This window comes from Drosophila albomicans, chromosome X (genome assembly GCF_009650485.2).
Source record: "Drosophila albomicans strain 15112-1751.03 chromosome X, ASM965048v2, whole genome shotgun sequence".
Lineage (NCBI taxonomy): Eukaryota > Metazoa > Arthropoda > Insecta > Diptera > Drosophilidae > Drosophila > Drosophila albomicans.
The window spans coordinates 18,574,433-18,593,431 of record NC_047627.2 but is presented as its reverse complement, the minus strand read 5'-3'; the positions used below and the strand labels follow the sequence as shown (position 1 = coordinate 18,593,431).

The 18,999-nt window shown below is 36.8% G+C and overlaps 1 protein-coding gene across 25 annotated transcripts in view; it reads left to right on the top strand.

Moving 5' to 3' along the window:
* The window catches only part of LOC117570136 (basement membrane-specific heparan sulfate proteoglycan core protein), a 103,819-nt gene that overhangs the window by 38,089 nt on the left and 46,731 nt on the right, over window positions 1-18,999 (top strand). For 3 of the 25 annotated variants that reach the window (XM_052007644.1, XM_052007638.1, XM_052007631.1), the window contains exons 1-2: window positions 3,959-4,064; window positions 9,114-9,401. The exons of 20 other annotated variants lie outside the window; for them this stretch is intronic. In XM_052007644.1, coding sequence (XP_051863604.1) covers window positions 9,296-9,401 — 106 coding nt within the window. In that variant the 5' untranslated portion in view covers window positions 3,959-4,064; window positions 9,114-9,295. Of the gene's footprint in view, window positions 1-3,958; window positions 4,065-9,113; window positions 9,402-18,999 lie in introns of those variants that run through there. 2 more of the 25 variants (XM_052007647.1, XM_052007652.1) reach the window with 2 other exon arrangements.

The following is an 18,999-nucleotide window of genomic DNA, read 5'->3' as shown; positions in this document are numbered from 1 at the left end:
AAGATACAAAAGTGTCTTAAAAAAACAGTTGGATGATACAAAAGTAACTCAAAAGTATCTCAAAGATACAAATGTATCTGCAAGATGCTATTGCAGTTGAAAAGCAGTTGGAAGATACAAAAGTATCTTCTTGGCAAGCAAACACAGTGTTGCAACTTGGCTGCTCATGTTTCAATTCCATTTCGTTCTTATTCTTTTCTGTTACTCCTGTTTGCCGTCTGCAACATTTACATGCTCAACTAGCTAACTAACCAAGTTATTCCCAGCTCAGACAGCAACGATCCAATTGCTTATGAAAATCTGCGAACTTCCTTGCTGCTAACAGCTCAGTTGTTTTCCCCAGTTGACTTGTCTTGGCTGTTGTTTGATGATGCTGTTGCTGTTGTTGTTGTTGTTGTTGTTGACCCTGACCCTTCAGCAAGTGTTTGTAGAGTAAATTACATAACACACAAAACTCGAAAGATACGAGCAACGGCAAGAGCTCGAAAAAAAAGTGGAATCTAGCAACGAAATGCTATTGTAAAAAGTGAAATTACAATTGTTCCCCAAACGGCAACAGCGTGGTGGAGAGTGGTGACAGAAGGGGGCGTGGCAGAGGGGTGGAAAACTGTGCGCGCTGTTTTGCCTAATGAAACGACCCACGGAGTTGCAATGCCGAAAACCAAATTCAAATCATAACCGCAGTTGCCTCCCTTGGCTATCCACATGTGTGTGTGTGTGTGTGTAGCAATATCTATGAAGTATGCCACAAATGTGAACACACACTCCCACACACACACACACACACATAGAGGCAGCAATGCAAAAAGATGTTTTATAGATGGTAATTTCGAGTGCGTTGCGAGTTGTGTGTTTTTTTTTTTGCGGGTCGCAGCAGCAAACAAAAACAATTTGCAACAGATTAAAATTACCCCTAAGCGTATTATAAACTTAAATAATCCGCTTGCAGTCGACGCTCGCTTCATCCACTTCGCTTCCCCTTTCCCCATCCCTTCCTCCTCCTCTTTTTTGCGCTGCTTGAAGTGAGCTTTCATTTTTTGTTTTTTTTTTCGTCGTCTTTTTGCCATGCCAGGCGTTGCCGCTTTTACTACTCGGGGGCGTGTTAAGTGCTGTCAACGAGATTAAATGCAATGTCAGAGGTCACAAAAAAGCTCGCACACTCACACACACACACACACACTTACATACATTCCTATCTCCCCCTCCTCTCTGCTCACGCACACAAAGCGAAGCGCTGTCCAAAGTTGTGTCCTTGCAAATTTAATGAATTTTCGACACTTGACTTGCTGCTGTGCGACCAAAGAGCTGCCTGAAGCTGCACAACAAGAGATGCGGGCGGGGGCAAGTTGAATTTCGACTAAAAGACCAAAAAAGTTAAAACTAGAGCTGCATTCGATAATCGATAAAAAGTCGAACCAAGAATTTGATCTATAAATAATCTTTGTTTTACCAGCAACTAAAGATTAGACACAAATTTTTTATTTTTGTGATACAAAATTATACAAAAAGTTAACTTATATTTATTTTTTTATAAGATTTTTTAAATTGTATTATTCGTATTATTTATACAAGTATTATATAAACTGGAATGTCTTTTTAAGAAGCTGCATTCGATAATCGATAAAATTTTTAATAAATATTCTTTGTTTTCTATTTTGTTTTAAAATCAAATAAAGATTACAACAAAACTTTGAAGCAAAGAAATTGACGCTAACAGGAACTAAACGATTGAAACAAAAATTGGGAAAGAACATTTTATAAATCTTAAATTTATTTCTTTCGGAAATTTATCAAATTGTAAAACAGAAAAATTTCATATTATTTATATTTTCATTAGTTGGAATTTCTTTTCGAAGAATTCAACTTTGCTGCTTTATAAGCATCACATTTCTTTGGATTCTGGCGAAATTTATAATGGCTTAAAGGTCAGCACAAATTTTTATTATAATTTGTGCAGAATTCCATATGAAATTGTAGATGGATTTCATGTTTCTTTTGCGCTGATGTCAGAACTCGTTATAAATATGTAAAAGTTGTAATTGCATTTTATGCTTATGCCAAAAACTATACTACACATTATTATTATTATTTTTTGTTTTACAATTTCAATATTTTATTAAACCAGTTTTCTTTAACCAGTAATTTTATAAATAGAAATAAATCAATAAGGGATTTTGTTCAACATTTTTTGAAATATTTTCGAATGTCTCCCGTTATTTCCACATTATTCGTATTTCAGCAAGTCTGTCAGCTGACACAATTTGGTGTCAAAATTTGGGACAAGCAATCGAGGTAATTAACATAAAAGTCATCAGTGGAAATTGAATTTGAAGCGTGCAGCGAAATTGTGAAACATATTTAGAGATTGTTGTTGTTGTTGGTGTTGTTGAAAGGTCGGTTCATTTTTTTGTTCTTATGTTTTTTGGGTGCTGCAAGTTCTGAAGTTGCAAACATATTTTATTGAGGCGCGTTGATTGTTGTGAAACTCGAAACTGTTTGCGGCAGTTACCGAAGTTGTTATTGTAGTTGTAAATGTTGTAGTTGTTGTTGTTGTTGCTGTGGTTATTTCGAAAGCGCGTCATTTGGATGCCGCTGTTGCTGTTGTTGTTGTTGTTGCTGCCCCCCGCACTTGAGCGCCGCTAAATTTTAATTATTATGTAAACACACACACACACATATGCAACCACATCACACACTTGCAACACGCTGCATAGAACACCAAAAAGTTGCTCTTTTTTAAAGGGAGCTCAATTTTCAGTGTAGTTGTTGTTGTTGATTTGTTTGCTTTACTGGTTGCTGCGGTCGCATTTAACTTGGCCGTTGATTAAATATTTTGTATGCAATTATTTTGCATCGATTCTTGTTTCGCGTTCGCCACTTGCACTTTTGGCCAACAAAGTGGCTGAATACCCTCCGCCCCTTCCCCCACCCCCTCTTCGCTCTAAGCCACTCAATGAGTCTGCAGTCAATTAGCAGCTTCGCTACGTTAAATGGCCATACACATACATACTTGCTCGCTTGGGGAGCACATATGCAAATTGAATTTGCCAGCCACAGCGTTTTTCTTTTCACACTTCAAGCCAAAAATGAAAAAAAAAAAAAGAAAAATGGAAGGCAACTAGTGCAAAGACAAAAGCAGAGAACAGACAACTGGCAGCAGCAGCAGCCGCAGCAACAACAATCAGTGGCAACGACTGTTGTTAAAAATCATAAAAATCATAAGAGCAAACAATGTAAGCAACTTGCCCTTCTCCTTACCCTCGCTCAGCTCGCGCTTAAGCAGCGGCAACCAGGGAGCTGTGCATGTCTGATGAGTTTTGCACAAAACAAAACAAAAACAAAAAAAAAACGAACAAAAGTGAAAAGCGCACAACTTCCGTTGCAGCTTCCATGTGTGTGTGTGTGTGTGTTTGCTTGGTAAAACAATTAAATTCTTGCAAGTAACTTAAACGACTAGCGCAGGCGCAACATTTGTCATATCAACATGTTGCTCAGCAACATGCTGCCAAGCCCTTTGGCAGCATTAAACAATTTTGTTGTGCTGCGCTTTGCAATGCCAAAATGCGACCTGGTTGGCTGTGTCCGCTCAAGCATTGCGACTACTTACACTCACCCACACACACACACACGCACTTACACTCCAACACCCACTGAACCTCCCCCGTCCCCACCCTCACCGAACGAACCGAACGAGCCGAACAGTTGTCGTGCATTTCGTTCGTCACACTTCGTTCACTGCGTTGTGTTGACTGCTGCTTCGGCATTTGTTGCTGCTCGTTTGCTTCGTTTTTGGCGTTTGGCGTTTGGCGTTCGGCTTTCAGCTTCGGCTCGTGTGTTCGGGCATTCGGCGCCTCCTCTCAACGCTGGGCGCGCGCTTAGGCCGCTTGGCGCTTGGGGCGCTGGGCGCTGGGCGAGTCGATGCCGGCGCTGGTTGCTTTACTGCCGCGTCAGTTCGACTTGAAGCGTTTGCGTGTGCGTTACGTTCAGCCGCCAATTGCGACTGCCACTTGCAACTCAACTGCCAACTCTGATTGTGATTTGTGATTTCCTCTGATTGTGTGACTGTAATTTCAATTCAATACAAATTCTCAAAAATAACTAAAACAATTAAAATAATAGCCAATGTGACGATTCCTTTGCCTGTCGCGAGTGCAAATCACTTAACGGGGACTAAAACCCTTTTGGTTTATTTCAATTTTCCAAAACAAATACTTTCGAAAACACTTTTTTTTTCTTGTTTTTTGAGTAAGCCAAACGTTTGAAATGTGTGCCAAGAAAAAAATTGCAAAAAAAGAAGAAAAAACCTACAAAAAAAAAAAAAAAACTAAAATTGAAATTAGTGTTTTCTATTATTTTTTTGTTTTGTTTTATTTTTGTTTTTGTGTTTTCACTGATTTGGAAAATATTTGAAAATAATATTGCAGCAGCGCAATTCTTGGAGTGTGGCAATAAAATGTTGATCGCAGTTCTTCGTTGTCCTTTTAAAGTCAGATTCGGTGTTATATTGAAAAATAAGTGGAATATTATTCGAAATGAGGTCCTTTTTTTGTTATCCCAGGAAGAGTTGTACTTGTTTTTTCGATTCCTTCAATTGTGAGTTGTGAAATAATAAATTTCAACGTGTTTGAGGTCCTTTCATCTACTTCTGTTAGTTGCAAATTTTGTAGAAAATTATCAGAGAATGTTTTTAATTTCATTAAACATTTGTTTGAAATTAAATATTTGCATTTTAGAATATGCATCTATTAAATATTTCAGCTGAAAAATATGACGTGCTTTCAAAAGATATCCTTCAAATTTGTACTGAAAATTCAGCAAATTATTTAGTATATTAAACGAAAAGTGTTTCGAAATAATTTCACTTGTTGAAATTCTATTAGTTTTCCAGCGAAAAAAATGTTGTTTGATGTTGAGAGTTTAAAGATTCAAGTTCCTTTCGTATTCCTTCTTTTCGACATTGATCCCAACGGATCCGTCGGCAATAAATCTGCATTAGCTGAAGCCGCAGTTATTTTTCTTTCAAGTGCCGCAAGTGAGGCTGATCAGTCACAGTTCGTATGTAAATATTTGCTACGAGTATCAGTTATAAATAATGTCAAATGGAACGCATTGTTTTCTGCTCTGGAGAATGCTGTGTTATTATTGTTGTTGTTGTCGGCAGTAAATCTTAATCAAAGCATCAACTGCGAGTCAAAAATGTCGCTGAGCCAGCAAATTCAATCGATGAAAAAAAAAAACTTTAAACGTTTCTGGCAGCGATCGCAGATCGTTGCTTGCATCTTTCAGATGCAGATGGAAATAGTGACAACAACAACAGCAGCAACAAGAAGATGCCTAATCAATGTCGCCACATGTTTGTTTTAGTGTTGCATGCAACAGCAGAGTGACAAATTGGGGTGACAAAAGGAAAATTGTTATAAATAACAAGCCCAAATATGGACGAGGCCAAAAAGTTATTTTCGTTCACACACACACAGACACATACAAAAGATTTTTCAATTCACAACATCAATTTTCCAACATTCCACAGCAGCAGCAGCTGTGTTGGAAATAATTTGAACGAATTTCATTTTTGCAGCGTTTGCATTTCGTTGAAGTGAATTCAATTTGAATTTGAATTTTGATTGTGATTTTGTTTTTTTTTTGGGTTGCTTGTTGTGTGAGGATCGTTTTGCAAGTGTCAACGTGGCACTTTTAGTCAGTCTTATTCCCATGGAATGCAGCACGTTTATTGGGCATTAGTGTTGGAGGAGCAAGAGAGGGGGAGCGAGAGGGTTGCAAAAAAAAAAACAGCAAAAAAAGGCTTAAATGTTATGCATCATTAATTTTAATGACTTAACCGAAAGCACAAAAAGAAATGTAGAACTTAAAGAACGCTTAGATGAGTTTTAATGAAGAGCTGTTAATATGCATAAGCAGCATGCAGCATGCAGCATGCAGCATGCGGCACGGGGGCAAGTAGCGTGGCGCATCATTAACAAACTTGCCACAACTTGGCGGCCTGAAAGAGTTGCGCATTTTGAATAGCAATAATAACAACAACAAGCACACAAGATATCAGTCTCAACTCATTAGTGGCCGAAAAAAAAAGTGCACAGAATGTAGAAAATGTGTGTGTGCGTTGGTGTGTGTGTGTTGGTGTGTGTGTGAGTGCAGCTCCTGTTGCTGCTGCTGCTGCCACACAGACATGGCAGACAGGCTCCATTGTGTTGCAATTCACCAATTATTATGCGTAACATGTTTGTTGGGTAACCCAAAACTTGGCTGCCCCTTGTTGCTGCTGCCACAGCCGCTGCCACAGCCGTTGCCGTTGCGGCCACTTACAGTCAAGCAAGCTAAAAGCATTCCTTTAATGTTAACTTAATTGAAACATAGACAACAACAACAACAACAATAACGGCAGCAACTATTCCTGCTGTATCTCATTTAATAATTTGAAGAAAACGCAAACAAAAAAAAAGAATGCAGGCATTTTGCCAAACGCCGCATAAACTACAAAAGCTTTTACGCGTATCTCACAGATACGGATACCACAAGCAGTCAGTCAGTCACTCAGTCAGTCATTGAGTTGGTCAACAACAACAACAACAGCAAGAGAAACCTTTCACGTCACATTCGCATTTCTCGCACTCTTGACTCTCGATTTTCGATTTACGATTTACGATTTACGATTCGTCAATTGCCGATTTGCCGAATATCAGACACACATACACACATGGCTGTAATAAAGAGGGGAGAGTGGAGAGTGGAGAGTAGGATGGGGGGGAGGGGCGACATTTCAAGTTCAAGTTCATTACAGCGCCACATGAAATCGGAATTTGTGTGCCATATAATACGCGCACAATTTGTTGTAATTTATGCACGAAATTTGTGCAAAATTTGCACAAATTGCCGACGCGACAGCGCCAGAAAGAGACAGAGCTAAAGCGAGAGCGAAAGCGAAAGAGAGCGAGAGAGCGCACTTAGTTTGCTATAATTATTATGGCAAGAAGTTGATCGGTTTCATTCGCTCTCTGCTAAATGTGTTGAAGACCTGAAACTAATACAGCAAATTTAAAGAGAAAAAGGGATGAAAGAATGAGAACGATTAGAAGAAGAAGATGGAGAAAAATAAGGAGAAGCAGTAGGGAAACTAATACAGCAAATCTATCGGGAAAAACGGGTCGAAAAAAGGAGGAGAAGAAGAAAAACTAGGAGAATTAGAACGGAATCTAAGACTGCAAATCTATTGGGGAAAACGGGTGGAAGGAAGGAGGAGAAGAAGAAGAAGAAGAAGAAGAAGAAGAAGAAGAATTGGGAGAAGAAGAAAAAGTAGTAAAAGTAGAAAAGTAGATGAAGGAAAAGTAGAAGAATAAGAAAATGAAAGAGAAGCAGCAGGGAAACTAATACAGTAAATTCATAACGAAAAACTGCTGAAAAAAGGAGAAACAAAAAAGAGAAAAAATGGATAGAGATGAAAAGGAAGGAGAGAGGGGAATACAACCACTTGCCAGCGTCTACGTCATCTGAAAAGATCATAAAATGATTGCTAACTAGATGCGATGATGCTTTCCATAATTCGAATAGCTACATTAAAAGATATTTGAATGGAAAAGCATAATTAAATGTAAAGTGGAAAATGGCAAAAGTTCAGTCAAAAATATAATTTATTTTCCTTTTTTTGTAGATCGTAATATCTTGCAAAGATTATCTCAGTTCTATTAAAATTGAACTAATTCAATAGCAAAAACTACATTAAAGATATTTTTGAATAAAAAGCATAATAAAATTTATGCTGAAAAATGGAGAAAAAAATGCCTGAAACTAAAATTATGCAAAGTTTTATGTGGATTGAAACGTGTTTAATCTGCTGATTATATATTTTGGAACTTTTTAGTTATAATGGAGAGATTAAAGAGGCTCTATTATAATTGAACTATATTTGAGAGGCTTATTATAAAAAAAGGAAAATAAATAGAACTCAATTTTTCGAGGATGCCAGAGTCGAAAATAGTGCGGATTTTTAAGTGGTTTGAAACATATACATAATATTTATTGGGTGATTATTTATCTCAGTTCTATTCAAACTGAATTTATATGAAAATATTTAAAATATATTTTAGAAAAGTTTCTGAATTTCCTTGCCAAATCGTTTTATGGAAATTTTTCTAGCTGTATTTCAATGACGATAGTAAAAGTCTCTTAAATGTCATTTCGAAACGTATTAAATGCTCTGCATAATAATATATTTCTATAAAATACAATGTGTATTCTTGAGATATTGCAAGGGCATCTAATTTTTGTTTTGATTTCCAAATATTCAAGTATTCAAAATTTAAGCAATTTGTGTTTCGAAACAAAACAAAAATGAAAAAAATACTTAATTTAGAAATAGAAATATTTGCTGTGAACTTGGACAAAAATAAAATGCTAGGCACATTATATTGTTGTGAAAGCAAAGCAAGAAGCGGCATGAGAAATGTTGATGATGAGAATGAAATGTCGCCCAACAATTGAACAATTGAATCCTGATGAGGTTCTTCTCGCTGCGTAGGCTGTGTGAATCTTATTGTTGGGGAAAATGTGCTGAAAGATTGCGTTATTTAAAATTAAGCAACATTTAATGTCGCCGATGTTGTTGCGCTTTTCTTTATTTGGTTTTTTGTTTTTTTGTTTGGTTGTTGGCGTTTTTTCACTTTTCACCCGCATAGACAAAGGCGGAAGTGTCCAATGTGGCGAATGGGGAGAATGTTGAAGGCGGGAGGCGGGGCTGGAGAGCTCTTCATTGCTTTCATTTGTAGCGGAAATGCTTGTGAAAGTATCCTTTTTGTATATGTGTGTGTCTGTTTGTGTGTGTGAATGTGTTGTCCTTAGCTTCGCTTGGGTGTTAATGCGTTGACTTTGCCCCGGAAGTGTCCTTCGCTGTCCGGTCTCTGACTCTCTCTCCGGACTCTCCGACTCGTGACTTTTTGGACTCGCCAACTCCTCTCCAGCTGTGAGCTTTACTGCTGCACATTGCCGCGGGGGGGAGGGACATTTTGTGTTTAGCATTTGTATTGCGCGCCACTCCAAGAGTTGCCCCAAAAAAGTGCTTGGCTGCCACCGCGTGCTAAATAGGCTGCAATCTCTTACAGCTTGCCCTGCCACAAGAAGCAGCTGCAACACACAGACACACACACAAAGATACAGACGCGCGTCTCTCTGCCACACACTGCCACACATAGTCACTGCCATTGCCATTGCCACAGAGAGTAGCTGAGCAGAGCAGAGCCAAAGAAAGAAGGAGAGAAGAAGAGGAAAGCAACCGCAGGCCGGCATGGCAAGGCTACTTCAGCCCCTGGCGGTCACCACGTGGCTGCTTTGGGTGCTGCTCATCGTTGTTGCCGCTGAGGCGCGTGGCTGGAGCAGTTATTTGAATCCGGGTAAGTTCCTTCCTCTCCATGGCGTTGCTCGATCACTCTAACAACATACATACAATAAAGAAGAGATGAAGACGAAGATGAAGCTGATGAAGAAATTGCGATGACTCTGCGGTTCACATTGTCAATTCATTTCAATCAGAGACAGAGAATGGCATCCACATTTAATTGCAGCTCAATTGCACAGATTGTGAGCTGGCGCCAACACACAGGACTATCTCTCTATATATGTGTGTGTGTATGTGTGTGTGTGTGCCACAGTTGCATCGCATCACTTGTCGAGCAAATCTAGGCTAATTGTTTGTCGCTTTTGTAATAATGATGCCAGCGACCAATTAATTTGCACAAACATCTTAATTTAGAAATAAGAGAAGCGAACGCGCGTCACTGCAACACACACACACACTACACACACACACACACACACACACACTCAAGTACTTAAAACACACACTTTCAAGTGCTTTGCTCTACTCTGCGTTTCTCTCGCTCTTGACTTTGTCGCTGACCATTTGGAAGGCATCAACAATAATTTATCGCATCGTTAAGCGTCAGAGTGAACAAAAAAAAAAAAACAAAAAATATTTTAAAATGCCCAAAGCATGTTGCAATCTCTTAAGAATTTCACGTTCAGCAATTGCAGCAACTATTAATTAAACAACCATTTCAAAAATACATTGAATAGCTCACAACTTGCCGAAAAACAAAAGAAATTGAAATACAATGATGAAATTTTGACATTGATTGATATATTTGCCATTTTGATGGAATTTTTGCGACATTTTTTTACTTTATTCTTACAATTAATATTGTCATGGAACAATTCAAAAGTTGATTTTATTTCTATTCTTGGCAAGTGAAACACTATTTTTATTTCACACTTGGTTTCAAGTTTTTTCAGATTAAATACATTTTTATTCTTCAATTTTTTCTTATTTGCCATTTCTAATATCTTTTAAGAAATTTGCATATTCTAGAAATTTAAAAGGTTCTTCCATAACTATTTCCATATTATTCTTATAATTAATCTAGAAAATTTAAAAGTTCCTTTCATTTCAATGCTTTATACATTTTATATGACAAGTAATGCACTTTAAATATTTTTTAAATATGTATATATTTCGTAGTTGGTACTTAAAAAGTTGTTTTCAGATAGAAGATACTTTTATAGATTTATACATTTTTTCATTTAAAGTTTTCTAGTTTGTTGTGTTTAAAATTGAATATTCTATATATCAAATGAATAGAAAGTAAAGCACTTCAAAATGTTTTTAAAATATTATTATATTAACTTAACTTAGATGCTTTTAGAGTTCCTTACTTAGATTATTTTAAATTGAATAGATGTTTTCATTTGCTTTTTTCAAGTGATTTTATTTTTGATATCTAAGAGTAAAACACTTGAAATTTTTGCTGCTTTTTATTTGTACTTCCTTTTCGAGATAATGTTGTAGTACTTAGTACGTTATTTTGTTGTCAGATATTTTTCAATTTGAAAAACTTCCTCATTAATTAGTGTTTTTTTTTGTATTATTGTAAATAGTGAAATTCTCTTGAAAGATTTTGAATGTCTTCCGTCAGCAGAGTAATAATAATAAAATCTTGAGTGACATTTATTAAAATAAATATTTGTGATATTCCAAAAAGATATGATAATAATATAATATATATTATATATTTATTTTAATGAGCTTTAAGCTTCCTCCTATGAAGATTCGTCACATTTGACTCAACTTATCTAATGTTAGTTTTGTTGTTCATTGTAAATATTGCACATTATTTGAGTTGTTGTTGTTGTTGTGGTTGTAGTTCTCACTTTCTAGGTCTCTGGTCACGGTCAGAGAGAGAGAGAGAGAGATAGAGAGGAGGAAAAGAGCTGGCAGATTGTTCATTTGATACACAGGAAAGAAACAATGCAAAAGACAAAGGTGCATAGAAATTAAAAACTGTAAAACTATGTGTTAAATGTATTTACGACAATGTCATCCTTGACTTCATTAAATGGCATGTGTGTATGCGTGTGTGTGTGTGTGTGATGTCGCTTAACTGTGAATGTCTCAGTGCCTTTGTATCTGTATCGTTGTGTAACCTTATATCGGGCTTAAGATAACCACATTTATATAATTACTATGTGTCTGTCTGCCGTATACCCTGTAATGTGGAGCATGCACGACTTGCCAACGCGCTTTGCTAGTCGTTGATTAAGAAAAAGGGGGGAGGAGGATGTGAATCTCTCTGGCTCTCTGGTTCTCTGGTTTCTAATCTGTGCATCTCGAATGACTTCATAATTTGTTTTTATTCTTATATGTATGTATATGCCTGATGACTGGCCTGTTCTTTGCCCCCGTTGTTGTTGCTACCTCTATTCTTGTTGTTTGTTGTGTCAACGAAATGTTTATTTATAGTGCAAATGCAATGCAATCTAAAGCTCTCCTCTGCTGCTGCCTCTGCCGCTGCCTCTGCCTCTGCATTGCGCACACACACAAAAGCACAAAAGTTGACTTGAGTTTTTTTTTTCTGGTTGCCTGCGTTGAGCGCTTCCTGAAGAATTCGTCAAGGCGAAGAAATGAAAAGAGTGCAAAATGAATTGAAATGAAATCAGAACCGAAATGAGATCTGCTGTATAAATAAATGATGCGAGTGCAGCTTCTGAGTGTGAGCTGAATGCTCATGCGCTGATGTAACCCATGCTCAAGTGTTTGTTCAGCTTCTGCAAGTGTGCAAGTGTGTGTGTGACCAGAGAGTACAATTAAAAGTGTGTGTGCAACTGTAAAGTGCTTTTCTATTTACAGTTTACGGGCAGCTTTGACGCTTTTGTTGTCATTGTTGTTCTTAACATTCGCCTTCGTTTTCGACTTCAAGTTGCCTTCACTTCACCTCTCTCCCCCTCCCACACACATGCACATACACTCACGCATCCCTCTTCTACTCTCTTATTCTTTTGTGACTGCAACTGTGACTCGGCTGTAACGGTGACTCGAACAGTCCGACCATGAGCCAAAGCTGACAATACTTGGCATTGCTTTTGCTTTGGCTTCTCCATCTCCTTTTCCCTCTGCTTCTGCTTCTGCTTCTCTGCTTCCTTTGCATTCCCTTGATGAGTGTTCTAAAGCTACAAAAATAATACTTGCCATATATGAACACATACATTTTTCTTATTGTTTATAATTATTTTATTTGTATTTATTATTGCAAAAGCAAATAAGTTTGAATTAAATCAGATGCTAACTTTAGTTTGCAATAATTCTTTTCAATTTCTTTTCACATAATTTCGAATTCTTCGAAATTCAAATCTTTCAAAAATTAGAAATACATTTTCTATTTTAAACAAAAATATTTTTGTTTATTACTGTTTTTAATTTGCTCACTAAAACTATATTATTAAACTACAAACATTATTAAACTTAAAACATTTCAATTCAATTTGAAAAGAATTTGTTAAGGCTTTAATTATTTAAAATTTTCCTTGAAATAAATTAAAGTAACATTACAGATGTTAGAAAATTATTATATAATATTATTTGATTGCTTCGCTTATTTAAAATTTCTTTTACAGCCATTAAATATGCTTTTCGAAGTTTATTCTTGTTGCAATCTCAAGGAATACTTTTATACCACTTTTATAGAATTGCTTAAACTTCAATACTCAATACATATGCTTCGTAATTTTAAGTTAATTTCAAAATTGGAAGCAGCTTTCTTAAAATATTAGAATATTAATACTTAAAATATTAGAATTAAGAATACTTTTATACCACTTTTATAGAATTGCTTAAACTTCAATACTCAATACATATGCTTCGTAATTTTAAGTTAATTTCAAAACTGAAAGCTTCTTAAAATATTATTCTGTCTCTTTTTTTTTGGTAATTTCTTGAATTTATAAACTCAGTATTTCAATTTCGCTTGGCAACAGCATTATTTAAGGAATTTACGTGAACTCTGCTTAAATGCTTCCAAGAATGCTTGACGAACTCTTCAAATTTAGCTTTTATCATTAAATTGTTGTAGCGCAGTTTGTTCGCAGCTCGGATTGCAGCATAAATATTTATTCTGCGAATTGGCAAATTAACAGCTCTGTTAACTTAACAGTTTATGACGCTGTTAACTGCAGTTATATGTTATGTTGTTTATTTTATTTGATTTGTTGTCGCACACAAAGTGTCAACTTGCAGCAAGTTGCAACTGTTGAAAGAGTCTTTGGCATTGTTCGTTGTGTGCGAGTGAGTGAATGAGTGTATAAGTGTGTGTATGTGTGTGTGTGTGTGTGTGTGTGTGTTTGTTGTGTGTATACTTGTTGTGTGACAACAAACTCCACATTTCAGGGCCAGACCAGGCAGCAGCTTCGCATTGTTGCCACCAAAATTAAAGTGCAACATGTGAAGTGGAAGGGGGGGGGGGGAGCTGGAGATGGTGGCAACCCTTTAGCAGCCCAGCGGCAATGTTGGGTAACAATATCTCTGCAGATGTATCTGTATCTGTAGTTCTTCTATCTCAAAGAGTGAGCGCCTGCGAGAGAGAGAGATAGAGAGAGAGAGAGAGTGCGAGAGTGTGTGTGTGTAATTTGATGCTTGGCCCATTAACAAAAATGTCAAAATGCCATTGGGCATAGACCACGCCCACGTGCAGCGAGGGCGAAGGCGAGGGCGAGGGCAATGTCGAGGCACGTAATTTGTTTGCCTGCGAAACGCGTGCGAAATGTACCGAAGAAAAAAAGGGGGGAGAGAAAGAGGGGGAAGCTGATTACAATAAGTTTTCTATATATATATAAGATTTCTTCTTTTCTTCTGCTTGCGTTCTGCTTGTTGTTGTTGTTATTTTATTATTCGCAATGAGATTTGATTTTGTGCAAAAAATGTTGAAGCAGAGAAAAAAGTTTGCTTTCTATTTATACCCGCTACCCATAGGGTAGAAGGGTATTATAACTTTGTGCCGGCAGGAAATGTATGTAACAGGTAGAAGGAGGCATCTCCGACCCTATAAAGTATATATATTCTTGATCAGCGTCATCAGCCGAGACGATATAGCCATGTCCGTCTGTCCGTCCGTCCGTCTGTCCGTCTGTCCGTCTGTCCGTATGAACACCTAGATCTCAGAGACTATAAGAGATAGAGCTATAATTTTTTTTCGACACCATTTGTTATGTTTGCACGCAGATCAAGTTTGTTTCAAATTTTTGCCACGCCCACTTCCGCCCCCGCAAATCAAAAAAATCGAATAACAAGCGTAATTTTAAAGCTAGAGCTACGAATTTTGGTATTTACAATAATTACTGTAGTAGTTATGATTTCTGAAAATTTGGTTGCGATCAGATAAAAATTGTGGAAGTTATTAAAGAAATACTTTTGTATGGGCAAAAACGCCTACTTACTAGGGGTCTGAGTTGCTTTGGCCGACAATCTGGCACATTGTGCCGTTTATGGTATATTTTGAATGGTGTACTATATCGATATACCAAACATACCATTTGGTATATTTTTAGTATTTTTTTTAGTATTTTCGGTATATTTTGAAAATGATACCGCAATATTTTGCCTTTATTAAAAATGGGTAGCGGGTATCTCACAGTCGAGCACACCCGACTGTAACTTTCTTACTTGTTTTTTTTTTTTTTTCAACTTTTGCTTGCCGTTGTTGTTATCCCCAGTTTTGGCACGATTTTTTCGATTTGGCACGCTGGTGGAAGAAATTCTGGTAGACAGGCTCATATAATGTTTAGCTGATTAAATACGTGACTTCATTCGCCAGTTGACAAGTTCATTTTGTTGCAGTCATCAACACAACATCGCAGTGCTTTAAAGTTGCAGCAGCAACTGTGTGCTGTTGTTGTGTTGTTGTGTTTGGCCGGACAGTTGGTTAGTTAGCCTATAAATATGTCAAACAGTTACAAGCCAAACAACACTCTCTCTCTCTGTCTATGCAAGTAACAAGATATCTTACTTTATCAGTCATATTTCACATGCAAATTTATGCAGACGTGCAACAAGAACTGGGCGCTGGCCAAACGATTCGATAAATCGAAATACGTATTCGATCAGTGATCGAACATAAAACGATTGCCACGACTCAACACTCAACAGCAACCTTGAGGCCACAGACAGTTCTTTATTTCTCAGTGTGTCTCAGTTGGCAGATGCAAAAGGCAGCTTTAATAATCAATTCAGTTGCACTTGAAGTGCAGCTTCTTGGCCATCTACGAACATTTTTGACAGCAAACAATGACAGCGACAACGACAACAACAACGATACACAACTCATGCAACTTGTTAAGACGTGCAATTAATTGCTTATCCATAAGCAGATAGCAACAATAACAACAACAAGAACAGATTTGTGACAAATGTTTGGCACGTGTATCTGCAACACTTGATTCACAAGCCATTATGAGTGCACTTAGCATACCCTGTAATATCGAAGGGACAAGCAGAAGGGTATAAACAGGCAACTTAAGAACTTAAGTTCATCTGCAGACTTTAAATTTATAATATTGTAGTTGGCAGCAACAACAGAATATTTAGTATTTTATGCAATTTGTAGTACTTTTTGAATAATAATATATGGAATGTATTTAGATTTTGGGTGTATATTGTTGCTGAACTGCAGACTTCAAAATTGATGCATTGACAAATATTGTAGTTGACAAAACAGCAGCTACAATATTATATTATTTATTTGGGGGTTTAAGTTTTTAAAAACACAGAATTCTAGAAAAATAAATGGAAGCCAAAAAGAAGCCATAAAATACAATTTTATGAGCATTATATTTATCATTTGAAGCTCAAATTAATAATTAACAATTACTGACAAAAATTAAGAACTTCGATAGCAATAAAAATATGTAAATTGTGCAGAATTATATTTTTAAAAATCCATAGCATTGTAGAGAAAAATTTCATTGAATCATAGTAGTAATAAAGTATAATTGTTGTACAATAAAATTATTGAAAGATTTTATATGTTGTTGCATATTTATTATTAATGTGTGTAGCTTCCAATATATGTATATATATTTATTTGATTATTGGAGCAAAATAGTATGACTATTTATTTAATTTACTTATATGAATTCGAAAGGAACTTTATGAAATGAAAGATTATTATAATTATGAAAATATTTCTAGAGTATTTGCAAGTTGTGCATTGTGATGCCTTGACATTTCATGTTGTCTTGGCCTTATGCAAATCGCAGCCCAGCAGCGACAACGGCAACAGCAACTACAACAATGTTAACTTGACTGACTGCCCGACTGACTGACTGACTGACTGACTGAGTAAATGACTGATTGACTGACTGACTCACTGACTGACTGACTGACTGAATGACTGACGGGCTGAGTGACTTACTGACTTGCATGACAAACGACAAGCGCACAGCGAGGAATGAAATGAATTTACGAGCGCATTGCAGATAGCGCATAAAGTATCTCATAGATACGCCGCCGTCAACCGCCAGCCGCCGCCTGCCGTGCTCAAGTCAACACAACGCGACGCAACGCAACGCAACGCAGCTCAGCTTGTTGCATGCCACAAAATGTATTTATTTTGCGGCGCGTTTTGATTTCGCATCGCAATCGAGAGTCGTTGTTGCTGTTGTTTGTTCGCATTGAAAACAGTTCAAAGCGATTCACGAATCACTCGAATCAAAAAATACGTTCTGGCATTTTGTTGATCCGCACAGGATAAGCAAGAAAGCAAGGAAGGCACGATGAAGAAGAAGAAGGAGTAACGGTTATTGCACAACACATTGCTGCATAAATTACGAATTACGACTGGTAATTGCCACAATTACAGGGTATCAAAAAGCTGCGCCTTTTTATACCCGCTACCCATGGGGTAGAACAGGCAGAAATACATATGTATACTTGTTACTCTAGGTATATTTTGATTATAGTATTATGCCAATATACCAAATACACATTTCGGTATATTTCAGTATTTTCTTGGTATATTTCAAGAATGATTCCGTGCAAGCTGGTATATTTGGTATTCTATGGTACGTTTTGAATGTAATAGTATATCAATATACCAAACATATATTATATATTTTAGTATTTTATATACCAGCTTTGTATATTATAAAAATAAAGCCACACAAACTGCTATATTTGGAATGAAATGGTATATAATTATACTATTTTGTTATATTAGTTTGCTATTTTTTTAAAGAAAAATGCCGCTCAAACTGGGTAATTTCACATTACATGGTATATTTTTAAAGTAATAGTATATCAATATACTATTTTGGTAAATTAGTTTGGTATATTATAAGAATAATGTCGCACAAGCCGGTATATTTTATACTCTATGGTATATTTTGAATATAAAAGTATATAAATATTCCATTTTTAGTATATTAGTATAGTATATTTTGTGAATAATGTATTTACATCGAGTACGATAGAGGGTGCCTCACAGTCGAGCACACTCAATTGCCGTTTTCTTACTTGTTTGTCGCTGTTGCATTTGCAATCGAGTTTACTGGGTTACAACGCGTGCTCTGCCACGCCTGCTACGCCCGCCCCCTCCCAACGCTCGATCCGATCATGTTTCTCCATTTGCAATTGCTAAATTACGCCAAGAATTTTAATCGAGCGTCAACGATAAATGACAGCGACGTCGTCAGATCGACGCTCAAGATGCAAGATGCTCAAGCATCCAGATGAGAGGAGTGCGAAGGGAGGCGTGGCTAACATATGAGCGAGCACTCTTTCGTTTTGTAATTGCAATTTCAATTCGACTTTGTCTTCGTCTTCGCCTGCGACTTGACATCATCGCCAGCAGGCAGCTGGATGCAAATGTTGCTGCTGCTGCGTTTCGATGCTGCATTTGGCAGCAGCATTAGCATCATAAGTTACGCGTACCAATGCAAATGCCATTCCCATTCCCATTCCCAATCCCATTCCCAATCCCACATCTCAAATCGCTCACATCTTCCAATTGCAATTCCCATTTGGTTTGTGTGGCACACAAATGCCACAAAAGTGCCGCCGCTGTCGTGTTTTGAATGTGGTCAGCAGCAACAGCAAAGTCTATAAAAATCTGAATGAATTTCATACACAAAAATGCCGCGGCATTAATATGCAGTACAGAAATGGTTCGTTTGGACAGTTGAATGAGATGAACAGCAACGCAAAAGAGAGAAAGAGAAAGAGATTGATTGCATCATACCCTACATCAATCTAATCAATGGGGTTGCGTAGCCACATGTTTTATAGGGTAACTGCAAGTCGGGTTGCTTGAGTTGTGCATAAATGGCGGCAATTATGAATGCACAGCAAGTTGATTCACTGCTGTATGTATTCATGAATCAATTGAATCGCTTCCATTACAAATTAAACTGAGTTAGATGTGAGAATGCACGCAACGAATTCTCAAGTAGTTGAGTAGCAAATAAATAAATTAAGAGCGAAGCTTTTCAATTTATTTATTTACAATCAAGAATTTGTGAGCTTAGCAATTTATTTATACATTTTTAAAGACTGTAAATGAAAAAAAGAATAATAGAATAAATTAGTTTATGTGAAATATATATATTATCAAACGATTTTTAAAATAATAAATCAATAAATATATCAACTATATATAAATATTATCAACGTAT